Source organism: Brachyhypopomus gauderio, chromosome 15 (assembly GCF_052324685.1).
Source record: "Brachyhypopomus gauderio isolate BG-103 chromosome 15, BGAUD_0.2, whole genome shotgun sequence".
In the NCBI taxonomy this organism is placed as follows: domain Eukaryota; kingdom Metazoa; phylum Chordata; class Actinopteri; order Gymnotiformes; family Hypopomidae; genus Brachyhypopomus; species Brachyhypopomus gauderio.
The window spans coordinates 10,331,567-10,346,036 of record NC_135225.1 but is presented as its reverse complement, the minus strand read 5'-3'; the positions used below and the strand labels follow the sequence as shown (position 1 = coordinate 10,346,036).

At 39.2% G+C, this 14,470-nt stretch overlaps 2 protein-coding genes across 2 annotated transcripts; both read left to right on the top strand.

Annotated features, from left to right (window-relative positions):
* Nucleotides 1–6,635: 6,635 nt before the first annotated feature.
* On the top strand, nucleotides 6,636–8,993 carry hmx1 (H6 family homeobox 1). Its single transcript, XM_076974950.1, has 2 exons — nucleotides 6,636–7,314; nucleotides 7,887–8,993. The coding sequence occupies exons 1-2, from the start codon at nucleotides 7,014–7,016 to the stop codon at nucleotides 8,489–8,491; spliced, it is 906 nt and encodes a 301-aa protein (XP_076831065.1). The 5' UTR covers nucleotides 6,636–7,013; the 3' UTR covers nucleotides 8,492–8,993.
* A 1,226-nt stretch (nucleotides 8,994–10,219) lies between these two features.
* hmx4 (H6 family homeobox 4) lies at nucleotides 10,220–11,881 on the top strand. The gene is made up of 2 exons (XM_076974681.1): nucleotides 10,220–10,541; nucleotides 10,656–11,881. The coding sequence occupies exons 1-2, from the start codon at nucleotides 10,340–10,342 to the stop codon at nucleotides 11,189–11,191; spliced, it is 738 nt and encodes a 245-aa protein (XP_076830796.1). The 5' UTR covers nucleotides 10,220–10,339; the 3' UTR covers nucleotides 11,192–11,881.
* Nucleotides 11,882–14,470: the final 2,589 nt, after the last annotated feature.

Sequence of the window (14,470 nt, the reverse complement as noted above, 5' to 3'; positions counted from 1 at the left end):
TGAGGATGTTCTTTAGATATGATTGCATAAGTAGTGATGTGAATTCCCTTTCATACTCTCTCTCTCTCTCACACACACACACACACACACACACACACGCACGCACAACACACACACCACACATGCAAAGGCATATGCTTGCACTTAAGACTCATAAACAAAAGCATGCAAACAGACATGCACACACGTACACGCGCATGCACACACACACACACTTAGACACTATTCAAAAGCAAAAACATGCCTAGGTCATCCTGGGTTATTTCAGATCAGCTACCTTTCTTTTTTCTCTGGACTTTAATTCTCCTGCTCTCTGAAGTTAAAGTTTTTGGGTTTTTGGTTTGTTTTGCTCTGGTAAAACAACTTTGGGTATGAGAAAAGCACCATGATTTGAACTTGTTTCTGCTGTTGTTGTTATTATTCTGAGATAAAACTTTTTTTTTTCTACATTTCTCATTTTCTTCTCTCGAAAGCAATACAAATCATGACCTAAATTCCATGTGTAGATGTTTGTATGAAAATAGTTATTTAAGAAAGATGGTCTCAAGTTTTAATCTAATTTACAGTCAAATAAACCTATTACTTAAATTTAAATGTATGCTATGTCTGGAAAACATTTCTAATAATTAGTTTAACAGTTAAATATTTTTTAAGAATGTTAAAATTATTGGTGTATGATCAGAATGATCAGAAACCCTATGATATTCCTGTACATCCCAATGTATTTCAGGAACAATTCTATAAACATTGCTCAGATATTTAATTATATAAATCAAAACAGAAACCAATTCAAACATAAAATACATCCTGAACCTTAACCAACAAAAACATGATAACTCCACTGCAATGCCACTGGTTAAATGGAATGGTTTCAAAGTGTAGATGTAAACTTTGTTCTTAAGTATCTTGCGTTGTTAGAGGGTTTGAGTTGGGGAGTTTGTAGCCCTGTTAGCGAGCTATACATGGAGCAGTGACAAGTCGGGGTTGACAGAGATCAACGTAGCGTGAAGAGGTTAAACAAACGGAATCTCTTATAACCCCCATCCGACAAACTGAGGTTTAACTCTTGGATAATGACTAAAATCTTCTGCTAGCAAAGGAATTCCTCTCACTGACCTGGCAGTTCCTGACAGAGCAACACCATGAGAATTAATTGGGAACATAAAACTGTATTAACAAGAAAATCAGTAAGTGCATCAGTAATCAGTGCATCATGTTTAGTGCTTCTAAAAATTGAAGAAGACCGTATTACAGTCTGTGTGTTAGAACGTTAATTGAACTTTTCTGAGAATACAATAGCACAATAGTATTTCTTTAATTGTGTTTTGTTCATGCTGGCAATGAAACCAGATCATCCTTATTTGAAATATCCTTATTTGAATTATTTTGAAGGGGAGTATGTTTAAAGAAATGTTTTAAATGATGTTTAAAGTGTTGTATGTTTAAAGTGACTGCAATTAGTCACTTGGAATCTTCTTCGTCATTCAAAATTATGATGAGCACATAACATTCAATACACACACTAAAGAAAAACACTGTAAGAATTATAATAAGCTAAAATGCAGTACTCATATATGAATGACAGTCAGTATCCTCAGAGACGAATCATTGAAGAGTTATGTACTAAAATATCTGAAGTCCACAGCTTGTAATTATAAATATGCAATCAAAATTATATGATTTCAAAGAAGAAATGTCTTTTCTGTTATGAACTGAAATTCCACATATAGTAAAGAGTGAAAATGCCCTTTGATGTCACAAAGCATGAAATTGTTATTAAAAAAGCCATCAATTAGACTCTGAGGAAGACCAAAACATGCAATGGTCTTAAACAAAACGCTATAAAACAAGTGAATCCTTCCAGGAAACTTACTGGGATGATCGGCCAGGCACACGATTGATTGATTGATTGATTGATTGATTGATTGATTGATTGATTGATTGATTGATTGATTGATTGATTGATCGATTGATCGATTGATCGATTGATTTGGTATGTGATTAGAAGAAGCTAAACTGAGAGTGCAAACAATGAAACATAAATCTGCATCACAGCTGTGGCTGGGAGAGTGTGAGGCGGTGCAGGACTCTGATGGTCTTGCAGCTCCACTAGTAAACATGCCTTGAACATTGCTGAGGATGGACCTCTCTTCAAGCACAGTCACACCCTAAAACATGACTGCTGTCACTTTAAACAATTTAGACAAGCATACACTTACAATTCTTACATGCAGCTTATATGGACTGAAAAGTCTAGAAATGTTACAAGGCAGAAACATCAACAGTAATGCAGACAGTTGGATTTGGCCGGCACAACCTATGATAGTTCCATGAGGCCAGTTCCACGGTGGTGGAGGTCCTGACACGGGCAGCAGCGTCTGTTGGCACATTTAGGCTGCGTGCAGGTCAGAAGAGCAAGAACAGATGTTCAGCCCTCACGTCTCGGGTCACCGCAGTCCAGAACGGAGGAAACAAAATGTGAAGGGGGCAGGGTGTTCCCCCTAGTACACAGTTACTGTAGAAACAGTACAGTAGCATAAACCTGACCCCAGATGCAGCTTCTCAGATAAGAAACAGTGCACAGCCATTAATGATCCCAAAGAGCTCAAGTCTGTTTGAGTTCCAGTCTGCGCAGAAACACAGCACATACAATTTCTCCAGTGCAATGCAGCCAGCCATATCGGCTACTGTAATGCAGGTACAAGGAGTTCATCCCACAAACAGCCCATGTGACCAGCCTGTGTTCAGAACATTGACTACAGGAAATTACAATGCCAAGACACTCTCATGAAGCCAGTTTTTGGCAGAATCAGAGCTCATTTTCAAAAAGAAAATGTAATTGTGGTGTTGAAGAAAAACAGTCCACCTTTATGATAATAGCTCCTTAAGATTACAAGCACTTTTTTCCTCTTATGTTTCAGTGTCTTGGCTAACTGCTCCTAAAACAGCTTTTCAGTGGACGAAGCGAAACCGTCAAAATGGGCAGAAACAGTCTAGACTAGTTTCATCTATTATCATCTATAGTTTCAATCATTTAGGGTTATATGCCGAACAAATTCCAGATGGAGCCAGTCCCAAACAGCAATTTGAGTATGTTTCACAGTAGGCCAGACTTTTGTATTGCCGATTCCTGATGTACAGAAGTTTAAAGTTTCCTGCAGGTCTGGGGACATGGACATGACACCAGATCGCCTGAAGCTAAAGGTTTGGTTTATCCTACACAGGCGATGCTAAGTCTGGGCGTGGATCAAAGGCTATCAAAGACGTACATTTCTTCTCACAGACTGCATTATTCATGGAATGTGCGCACGCAGCACACCACACAGCTAGGCTAACACCCTGGGACGACCTCTCAGAAGCATAGGCTGTTACGCTCCAGTAAGCAGGACGACATTAGCGTCTGGATGGAGGGGTATTCTTTACCGGTGGCCTTCTCTTCCCTGGTGAACGGAGCTGTGATTCTGAGAAGAGCGACTACTGCCCTGGTTTTGCTCTAAACAGGACAGGGCGTGTTTTGAACTCCTCTCTATTGGATTAAAGTTTCTTTTATATATGAGATCCTAAAATGAGCACAGTTGGCTGTAATAAAAGAAGTTCACCAACAGATGGTGCAGTATATCTAAAGTCAATCAATGATCACCATTCCAAAATAATATTCAACATTACTTGCAATTAGTGAAAAAGCAGAGGTTGCTCACTAGAGTATTTGTTCAGACTGGTCTCTGTTTCTGAGGATGGAGCCAAGATTACTCAAAAGAGGATGGAAAGAAGTTAGCACTGGAAACTTTGAGTTTATTTTGAACCAATAAAATGTTATTATAGCCCTTGTGTAGATGCAGTGAATCGTATCATGTTTCAGCATCCCTCCTTCTCCTCTCTGCCTGAGGATGCCACTCAGAGAAGGGGAGGGACAGAGGTGCTGTGCTAGGGTGATGTGTCTAACAGTCATAGAGGGTTCTCACATTTAGGGCCTGTAAGTGTACTCTTTAAAAAAATCACACAATGAGCAATCAATAGGCTAAACAAAATGTAGAGAAGAGAAAGTCAAGCAGGATAAAATAGGGGCAGAGTTCAAACTGCAAAAATGGAATAATCGGTATATGAGAAAAAGACTGAAATGGGTCAAGTGACGGAGAGAGACAGACAGAGAGAGAGAGAGAGAGAGGGGGGGGGGAGTATATTAAAGGTCTTTGAAAGGTCTGGATGGTGGTTGTCAGTGTGAAAAAACCGTGCCAGTGTGGATAAGGATCAGGGGGCTTCATGCCTGTGGGCCCAGGGAACGTGTGCCCTCTCATGTGAGTGCAGATGCCATACCAGAGAGCTCCAGTGATCACACAGAAACATGAGCTAAGTCATCACTATCCCCCTCTGTCCAAAATATGCAGATGTGCACACAGCACCAGGAGAATAGAGAGTGCAAATATAAGTAGAAATGTTAAAATCTATTTAAACACTATTGCCCATCTGAGGAAAATCTTATATTTCAAAAATTCCAGTTAAAGGGTTTATATATACCTTCAGTTTCCAGCTGTGATGTGGGTTAAGACTATCATAAAAACATGCATACAGTATTATTTTGTAGATATCAGCAATTCTACAGGTTATTCTAGACCAATTCTATAGTGAATATTTTTACAGATTTTTTTTCTAAAGCTTAGCCCCTCCAGTTTCAAAGTCCAAACCGTGCCAGCGAGTCTGATATTAACTGCCGCTAAATCCTTGTGTCGCAGTCAGCTCCACAATTACCGCTTGGTCAGGTTCACCCCCCTGCCAAAGTGCCCACTTTAGCCACTTTAACAATTGTAGTTACAGTGAGAATATACGCAGTCGGTTTTAAAGCTAGGAAATATAATAAAAATATATTTCACGCAGAATTTTTTTATTTATATTATTTTATTACTATGTGCAAACTGATGAATCTGAATTGCAGTGAGGGGAGCCTACATTTAAAATAAAATAAAACGAAAATAGAAAGCGGAAGATTATATGCTTAATTATAATTGCATTAAAAAATTATTTACTATCGTTGGAACAGAGATAGATAGATAGATTAGATAGATAGATTTTAATTACATATGCTAAGTTACTAGACGTTGGTAAGCATATGCAACGGGTTCATATAACTATAGCAATGAATTAAAGGGTTTCTGTTAAAACTACAGAACTGAATTCACGTATTTTCTTTTTCTTAAAACAAAACATCAGAGGAAACAGAGCTTAACACGTTTTCTATGAGCAAAATAAGTAATGTTTTAAGGTGTAAAGATTGTAGAACCTTTTTCCTTTTCATTAAATCAGTGCCTACCTAATAAATTAAAGCCAAATTAACGTTAAAGCTTTGCGATTTCGATTAGGTTTTACAATTAGGCCTAGCTATTACAATACAGACTAACAAATAAAATATTGTTTTGTAATTGAGGTAACAGATTACAGTATTAAATCACTCGTGACATTTTTATAACAATTCAGTTAATAAATATGATTATATTAATATCGCTAATTATAATTTCAAAATTATTAAAGGTTCGCGACTGTCACATTAAAAGAGCTCAGGCAAAAAAACAAGTACAAGCATGATGATCTGCAAAAGCCGCAAAGTTCAATCTGCAGTTTATTGACTTCTTAACTTTATTCGGTGATATAAGTGCTATATCGTGCTATAAGTATTCCGTTATCTACATCAAAACAACCCGTGGGTTTAAACGGTATTTCATCATTTTGGATATTAGTACAAATAAGAAGACGTTTGTTGGCATTTTTGCAAAAATCACTAATGCAAGAGTTCCCCTGCTAGCGCAGCCACCAGTTTTATCACTTACAGCGCATCAAAAATATGAAACAGTTCAACGTTACTTGGTCCTAAGTGCTGCACCGCGATGACGTTTATGAATAAATTAGAGGAGAAGAACTTCCATAAGCATAATAAATTTCCATTAATAAGCCTAGAAAGTGGCCTTCCTTTGCAACGGATATTTGTACTTATTCGTTAAGAATCGTGCTTCATTTAAAATGTAATAGCTTACTTTAATGCGTTTCCGTCCGCTTTTTAAATTATTTAGAATACACATCTGCTGTAGTCTGTTAGTCTATCTAAAACGTATGTCAGTATACACTTACAGTAAGCATTCGTTTTCAAAATTTAGGCTAAATGAGACGAACTGATCCTGACGTCTGCTTTGACAAGACACACTCTCGGAAGCAAATGTCACATACCATTAGATAAGGAGTAATCTGAATGGTACGTAAGCGTATAGGCCTACTTTTATTACCAATATTCAAGACAAAAGAATGGCTTCAAGTTTCCAATTAGTGCGTCTTAGGATCGGAAGGTTTTCAATTCATTGTTACCGCTCAAGAAAATGTTCTGAATGCAGTTTGATAGACCATCAACTGAAATGATTGCTGATGCACTATGGTACTTACTACAAAACCGATTTTTATCAGTGGAAATTAGCGAAAATTACTCTCTCCGGCATTCATTAAATGACATCATGGTAACTGAAGAGTCACAATTTGACTGCAATATTTTCGTTTTGTCAAAACATTTGAGTGACGTAGCAACGCAGCCGACCAATAGGCGCTCGATCACCCAGCTGCGCGAGATTCCTCGCTCACGCGGCTGGCAACCCTCGCCCGCCGCTGTCGCTATTTTGATTTGCTCCCTAATTGACCCAAATAAAGCGTTCACTGACATGGGTTCCTCCAACCCCGAGGCACTATCAAACAGTGAGGGGAATTCATGGACAGTAATACCCTTTCCGTACTAATACTATTTGCTATTGTGGTCGTCCAATGGCAGAAAGCTATCAGCTTGTTAAGAGTTTGGACTCGGGTATTAAGAAGCGCTCCACTCCTCTCCGTTCTGAAGCAGCGCTGTTGCTATACTCGGCGAGGATTCATCCCGTCGAAAGAGATGTTTTTAGGAAGAAGTTTCCACACAAAGGACTCGTTTTTTTGTCTTGAGGAAGAAGCAGTGGGGTTTGGCATTGACAAACTGGATGTAAGACCGAGCTATGCATGACAAAATTCCAGAAAGTCACACTTCGACATCTTCGAGGGGGCCTTCGTTTTTTATTGATAATCTGTTGAGCTCCAGGCGCGCAGATCCACTCGCCTGGCCTGGTCAAGACAACGATGACAGGGGGTGTGAGAGAGACACGGCGCTGCGAGGCGGTTCCGCAACCGTGCGTGGCCACGAAGTGTGCGGTCAGACGACTACAGCCATCAAAACAGACTTATGTCGAGGCAGGCGGTTGCCGCTGGCGTGGTACGGACGAGAAACCCTGAACCTTAGTGTGCTGGAGCGACCAGAGAGTAAGTGGAAGATTACCGCATGCTTATTATCAAATACCATTGTCCTTATACGTTTTCCTCTAATAGGAGGAAATGGTAATAAAGAGATAGTCTATTTGTCATTGATGGTCTTTAACGCAGACTGCGTGGGGCAGCTGTGAAGAACGCACTTAGCCTAACTCGTAAAATATTGCGTTATTATGGCGTGTCAATATACGAATGAAAATGTGAATTTTTCCCCAATTAGAGAAGCAATCTGTGCTTCTCGTCGCCGCTCCCCGAGAATCCGCGGAAGCAATTACGCTCCTGGCGTGACCACATTAGGTTTGTGCTTCATTGGGTAAAACCAACAAAAGCAGAATGCGTTTGTGTCTCTCTGTCTTCCAGTGCAGTGCACTTTGGATGGGAGACTTTGCAAACACATTAAAGGATTAAGGGTGTAATTGGTTTGTTCGACTCCTTAACCCCGGAAAATCAACAAAAGCACAGAGAAAAAGAAGAGCGCTGGAACAGAAAAACGTGAAAATTAAATTCGTACTTTACTATCATTTCGCTACGTAGCCTATAACTCACTTGAATATTTTTTTCCTCAGGTCCAAGAGAGGAAACTCGCAGTTCAGACGAGCATTTTGACTCCGTCTCCAGCGACGTGGACACATCTGTCTCTGAACCTCTGCTGGGAACCAAGGACAAAGAGCGAGAAATCAGAGAGCACTACGCGGATGAGACAGAAGATGCCCGGCAGGTTTTTGACGAGCGCTCAGATCCAGACACACTCGAATCGGCCTCGGTCCGTAAGAAAAAAACCCGGACTGTGTTCAGTCGAAGACAAGTTTTCCAGCTAGAATCAACGTTTGACATGAAGCGGTATTTGAGTAGTTCCGAACGCGCAGGCCTTGCAGCCTCCTTGCAACTGTCAGAAACACAGGTCAAAATCTGGTTCCAAAATCGCAGAAATAAGTGGAAAAGACAATTGGCCGCCGAGGTGGAGGCTGCGAGCATTTCCCAGTCGACTCAGCGAATTGTTCGGGTGCCTATTTTGTACCACGAGAACACCACGCCGTCGTCGATATTGAGTTTCAACGTCCCACAAGTCTCGCCACACATCATGGGCTTCAGAAATTCAATGAACTGTCCACTGACGTCTTTTGCCCAATCCATTGATTTTATAAGGTCACAGATGACAGGCCTTGTCTAACATCGGGTGAAAGTTTTATACGTACATAAATTGTTTCATATATATTGCTTATATCTTCATTGATTTTGAATTGTTCAATAACCAGTATTTCCGCAGAATCTAAAAAAATGTTGGCTGTATCCAAAGAACAAGTCATGATTATACGCAACAAAAGCAGTAGCGTATATGGGGCCTATCTGTGTTTATGTAGATTGTTCCAGTACATTTCCAGTATTTGTGTGAAAAAGTATAGCCATGCATGGAAATAAACAGAAGTAGGCCTACTGAAGAACATGCGGGGTATATGTTAAATATATTCCTATTTCGATAGGCCGACATTGATTTAGACTTTTTTGTCATTTTTTCACACAAGGAATATAAATAGGCTATTAAATAAATGATAAAAGCACCATGGTTGTTACTGACGTTAGTCCACTGCTGATCTCTTATGTTAAAACGCGGAGTTTGACAAGGGGTCGACCGGTTTAATGCACATTTCACAGCCCATCAACAACACTTTAGAAAGTTTTGCAGTTCCGAAGATGACAGTCTCTCGAAATAAAAATAACATGAAGCATTGGCTGAAACATGAGACTACACGTTTGTTAAGAAATACACTGAAACGATACTATGAAATCTGCAGTGGAATGCATAGCCTACATAACTAGTGAAACGAGTACAAATCAAAGATTAGTACAAGATTAGTACAAGTCAGATGAATATGTTATCCGAGATTAGTACAAATCAGATTAATCTGTTATCCAAGATTGGCTATTGTTACAAAATGCATCAGGATGACCAACCTGCAAATAGTTAAACTATTAAATAAAAAACTAAACCAAACAACAATACGTTAAAGATTTTTAAACATCTTAATGTATTGATTTATCATACATTATCATACATTGTTGTTGCCTTATTGCCGGTACCTGTTTTACTATTAATCCCCCATATGTAGCGTAGGCGAGTTTAGGCTGCAAACCCTTACGTATTTAAAAACACATCATTATTCAACTTAATTTGAAACTTCCATCAATCCTAGAACAAAATTAAAGTTGGGGTTTATTCTCACTATGTGCTGCACAGTTACACCAACGTAATTAATTGCTGATGCTTAATATAATACATAAAGAGCATAAATATATAGAGCATATATATATGAAAATTACGTCCGTGTGTGTATATATATACACACGGACGTAATTACGCATTCTTCAAGTGTAAGAGAGTGAAAATGCAAAATAATTAGTTTTTAATCGAAGTAACGTGACTATTTTGATCTGTGAGATCTGATCTGTGAGATAAGGCTATCACTACACTTTATGTTCAGGGGTGGGTTTCCCGAAACGTTCGTAGCGCCAAGTACTTCGTAACCTCGTGTGAAACGTACGAGGTTAAGAAGTAGCGCTACGAACGTTTCGGGAAACCCACCCCAGATACATTTCATATCTTTCATTCAAAATCTGTAACCTCGAACCTCAATAATAGAGTAGCCTTATCACTTTCAATATAGACATTGTTCAATATAAAAATAGCAAGAAAACAATATTTTAATCATCAATCAATTGATGTCCTTAAGACATTTATTAAAAGCACCAAGCGTGGTGCGTTTCGTAAAGGATACGTACCAGACGTCCGGATACGGGAAAGCTGCAGTTCCCGCCCTCTTTTACAATTGGCTGTCGAGCTTGTGGAATTATTCTGACCAATAGACGGCGAGTAAACACGTTCTTCCGGCCCGTGAACTAACACCCACCGCAGACTCCTCCGCACTACTTGCAGCGGAGAGATGGTGCTCGTCGGATCGAGGACCTAGTTTGAAAACACAAGAGATTCGGCACGCAAACATCTGCGCATCTATCGGAGAATATGAACAAGGAGGACTCCAAATGCCAAACCGCTTCCTTGAAGTTCACCATCGATAACATCCTCAATCTAAAGTCAAGCAGCAGGACGTTTGACAATTGTCATTCAAAGGCACCGCTCGCGCCAGCCTACACAGATGAGTTTCTTCGTCGCCCCGGCAGCTGCGAGGATTCACGCGTTCGCGATCCAGACAACAGATTACAGGGTAATGCATCTCATTCAGCTGTACCTGCAACCAAACGTAGTCTAGCAGTTTAAGTTAAAACACGACAGTACATTAGCCATTTCCTTGCGCTAACAATCCGTTTCTGACTTTCAGATCAAAGGCACACGGACGGAGACGTAACGGTTCAATCTCTCGGGTGCGGACTGGACTCCCCGAAGACCGTCCACACTCGCTGCGAAAGCACGGACAGCTGCGACGACGGAGTCGCTCCGCAGGACGGCAGCACGAAGAAGAGCAAAGTGACGACGAAAAAGAAAACACGCACTATCTTTTCAAAAAGACAAATCTTCCAGCTGGAGTCTACATTTGACATGAAGCGTTATCTGAGCAGCGCCGAGCGCGCGTGCCTGGCGAACTCACTGCAGCTCACCGAGACTCAAGTTAAAATATGGTTTCAGAATCGACGGAATAAACTAAAAAGACAGTTGTCTACGGAAATGGATGGACCAAATGCTGAATTCGGTGATGGAAAGACAGTGCAGCTTCCGTCTCTCTATAAAGAGAACAATTTATTAGGAAGATGCTTACTACCGATGCCTCTGCCAGTCGTGTATCCTGGGAGTAGTGCGCCTTACTTGTGTTTCTCCAATGCCAGCAAATACTTCAGCCTTTTCGAAGGGGACGTCTGACTTTAAAAACACACACTCAAAGGTCACTGTTTTCTGTCCTTGAAACAAGATCTTCAAAATGGGCGAAATGCACCTCGGTTACAAGTATTGTTTGTCTCCTCTTTCAGTCGTGTTTTTGCAGTAAAAATGAGCCAAGATTAAAATATCGGCTGGCGAGGAACTGGCTTGAATTTCTATGCAACGTTGATGTTATTTATTATAAATAGCAACTATTTTGATATAGCCGAATTATCATTGTTTTATACTTTTGTGGCATCAGATTGAGCAGCAGCCATTCTTGAGATCGCGCACCAATGCCAGTCAAATTTTCCTCACGTGACAGAAAACCATAATGTTATTATTATTATTATTATCTCCAAAGATTTAATTGTTGCATGCGTTTCTATAGCCTATTGAATACAGGCCTAATTTCTGAATTAACGCAATTAAACGTATTTAAATGAATGTAATTGTTATTCAGTTTCATTTATCGCATGTTTATGTTTTTCGCCTTAATTTCTTACAGTTAAGAAGGCCAAGTATTTTACCCACAGGCCTCTACACACATTTTATCGAGTACTATTAAATGTCTTATTTTACACTTGCATCACAAATACTGCTTTTGTGTCCTGTATTTTACTGAAAGCAGTAAGGGGATGCAGATAGGATGTGGGGGTTGGATTAAAATGGAATCTGCTTAATCCTAACTATGTCTGAATTATGTTGATTAAACACGTGAGTCTGCTTAAGAGAGCTGAAGCCGTGTGTGACACGGCATTCCGTGTGGCAGGCCCGTAAAAACATTCCAAAACATTCTAAATTCCTCTGACGAAGCCCATAATGCAGAAAGTCACAGAGGAAATTAGGCTGCAGTCGTCACAAGGAAACGATTTTACTTCAGAGCAGAGAATTCACTAAATCAGCTGTGCTAAATGAACTTCATTGTAGCTCAAATCCTCTTAGAGATTTAATTACAACTGATCCTACAAAAATAAATCCAACACTAGTGTTTACATTACGTACATTAATACAATTATGCATCAAATCTCATAAGATCATCATGAGACAGACAACAGTTAGATGGAAAAAATATATTGGTTTTATCGTCCACAGAATTTCTCACTTTAAAACGGCCATAAGTCATTTATAGATATGTGGTGTTTTAGCTAAACACTTCATTAGCTCCACTTTATTACTAATTAGCTCTAATTACTAATTCTTTACAATCTGTAGTAGTTATTTTAATGGTGGCGGTTTTGCTGAGAAAAAATGGTTGGATCATTTTTGGTTGAATATATACAGAATAGCCTGCCTTTGCTTGTGTGTACAACAAATGAGAAAATACATTTCTAGCTAACCTTGAAATTATATAGTACAACTGCATTGCTATATGTAATGGGATTTGTGGGTTTCGATTGAAATAACTATGTGAAGGATTTCAGGTTCAATTATATATTAAACTATATACTTTTAATTTGGGTGCTAATGCACACTGGATACACAAATAATGCAATAAATCCACTTAGATCAGTCAAATAAAAGAACACAAAGTGTAAAATCAAATCCTTGAAATCCTTGGAAGACACTGGGCACAAAGGTGAATATCATCAAGGACTGGTTGCTTGACCAGGGTATAGGGTTAGCTGCAAGGTGTCAGGGATATGTGTAAAGTAGGTCACAAGTTGAAAAAATGCTGAATCTAGCCATATAATTCAGTGACTCAGGCCAAGTTGTTCAGTGCTACTATATGCAATGTTGAGACATTTATGGCAGTGTAGAGAATTCTGAGGAGATTAAGTAACTGTTATGGTTATCCTTTAACAGCGGTGATTGATAACTGTTATGATTATCCCGTAACAGCGGTGATTGGTAACTGTTATGGTTATCCTGTAACAGCAGTGACTAGTAACCAGGTTGCAGGCATGATGCCCCTAGAGTGCATGCTATACCTCCTCAAGTAACTGCATGCCTCTTCAGTTTGAACAAGGAAGAGCACAAACATCTGACCAATGCATCTATAATACAACAGCTGTATTGGTACCAAAGTTCTGAGTAACTTTGCTTTACTTAAACAGTACAACACTAATGTTATATTTATTGTTTGGATAAAGGGTAACTGAGCGACTATAAGCCTGACATTAAGTGGACAATCACGTCATTAAGATTAGTCCTTGGAAACATGCTTAATGTTTAGTGCTTAAATGTAAAGGTTTGGATTTCTCAATATCGTTTGTGTATTGCATCCATTGTAATTCTTATCACTTATTATAGTTGGCATTGTATTGTATCATGCTAAGGTTTGGAATTCAGAAGCACCTGAAAAATCAGGCCCAGTAAAGAACAAGCAGACCCAAGGAGGAGGGGCCTGGCACGTTTGCACATGCTCTGTAGACAGTGTGCTATTACTGTTCTGTGGCCTAGTTCGCTCTTTTGGATCCAATCATGATTGCCGTGCTAAGCCATTATATCCAATATCCAATGCATTCTAAAGATCACTAAAACTCACAGAAGGCTTAATCTTCACCCTGTATCATAAAGATTTATCCATCGACACTTTCCCTAGTTCATCAATTGCTCCCAAATGGTGGTCATTTGCTTGATGAGCTAATTGTGTTGTTTAAATAGCTGTGTGGTAAAAGTGTGCAAATGTGGTGTAAGTTGCACGTACAGTGAAAAGTCAGGTCATAAATCAAAGGTGAGCGTGCAGGGAGGAAGAACTGCCTTACAAGTCAGCTGCTTCCAATTAAAGGACTTGTTCTCCTTAATAAGAAGTACATTTTGGTAATGTTTGGTAGAAAATAGTTAATGGCTGAAGAATAAGTATCACTGTGTATATTCAACTAAAACAAGAGAACCTCTAAGCTTTTGAATTCTTCTTGCAGAACAGAAGGAGAAATACTATTTTAATTTGTGAGCAAAGGTTAATATATAGGAAATAAGTCTCATAATACTAGATGATATTATAATAGTGGAATTTAGTTATTTAGATTTTTATTCTTTCTTTGCACACTAATGTAAAAAATTGCCTTTTTTTGCTTACTGGCCTTGTAAGTAAATGTTTTACTACAGAAAGCAGCCATTGTGAGATTCCAGTTAAAAGGCTGAATTCCCTGGCTCTGTGTACCTAAATTCAAGGTCCTATTCAAATGCATTAAAACCCATCATCGCCATTGTGGATCAATAATTGCACATCCTTGATCATCTGGTCCAAGACTTTTTGGGTGTCCATGGTTACATGACCCTTTTAGCCCTAAACGAGTCAAAGTATAGTTGTGATGTACAGACACTTTGCAGATTGGG

Coding starts and splice junctions, on each gene's coding strand:
- hmx1 (XM_076974950.1), top strand. CDS start 7,014: ATGCATGACAAAATTCCAGAAAGTCACACTTCGACATCTTCGAGGGGG. Junction 7,315..7,886: donor TGTGCTGGAGCGACCAGAGA/GTAAGTGGAAGA, acceptor TTTTTTCCTCAG/GTCCAAGAGAGGAAACTCGC.
- hmx4 (XM_076974681.1), top strand. CDS start 10,340: ATGAACAAGGAGGACTCCAAATGCCAAACCGCTTCCTTGAAGTTCACC. Junction 10,542..10,655: donor TCCAGACAACAGATTACAGG/GTAATGCATCTC, acceptor TCTGACTTTCAG/ATCAAAGGCACACGGACGGA.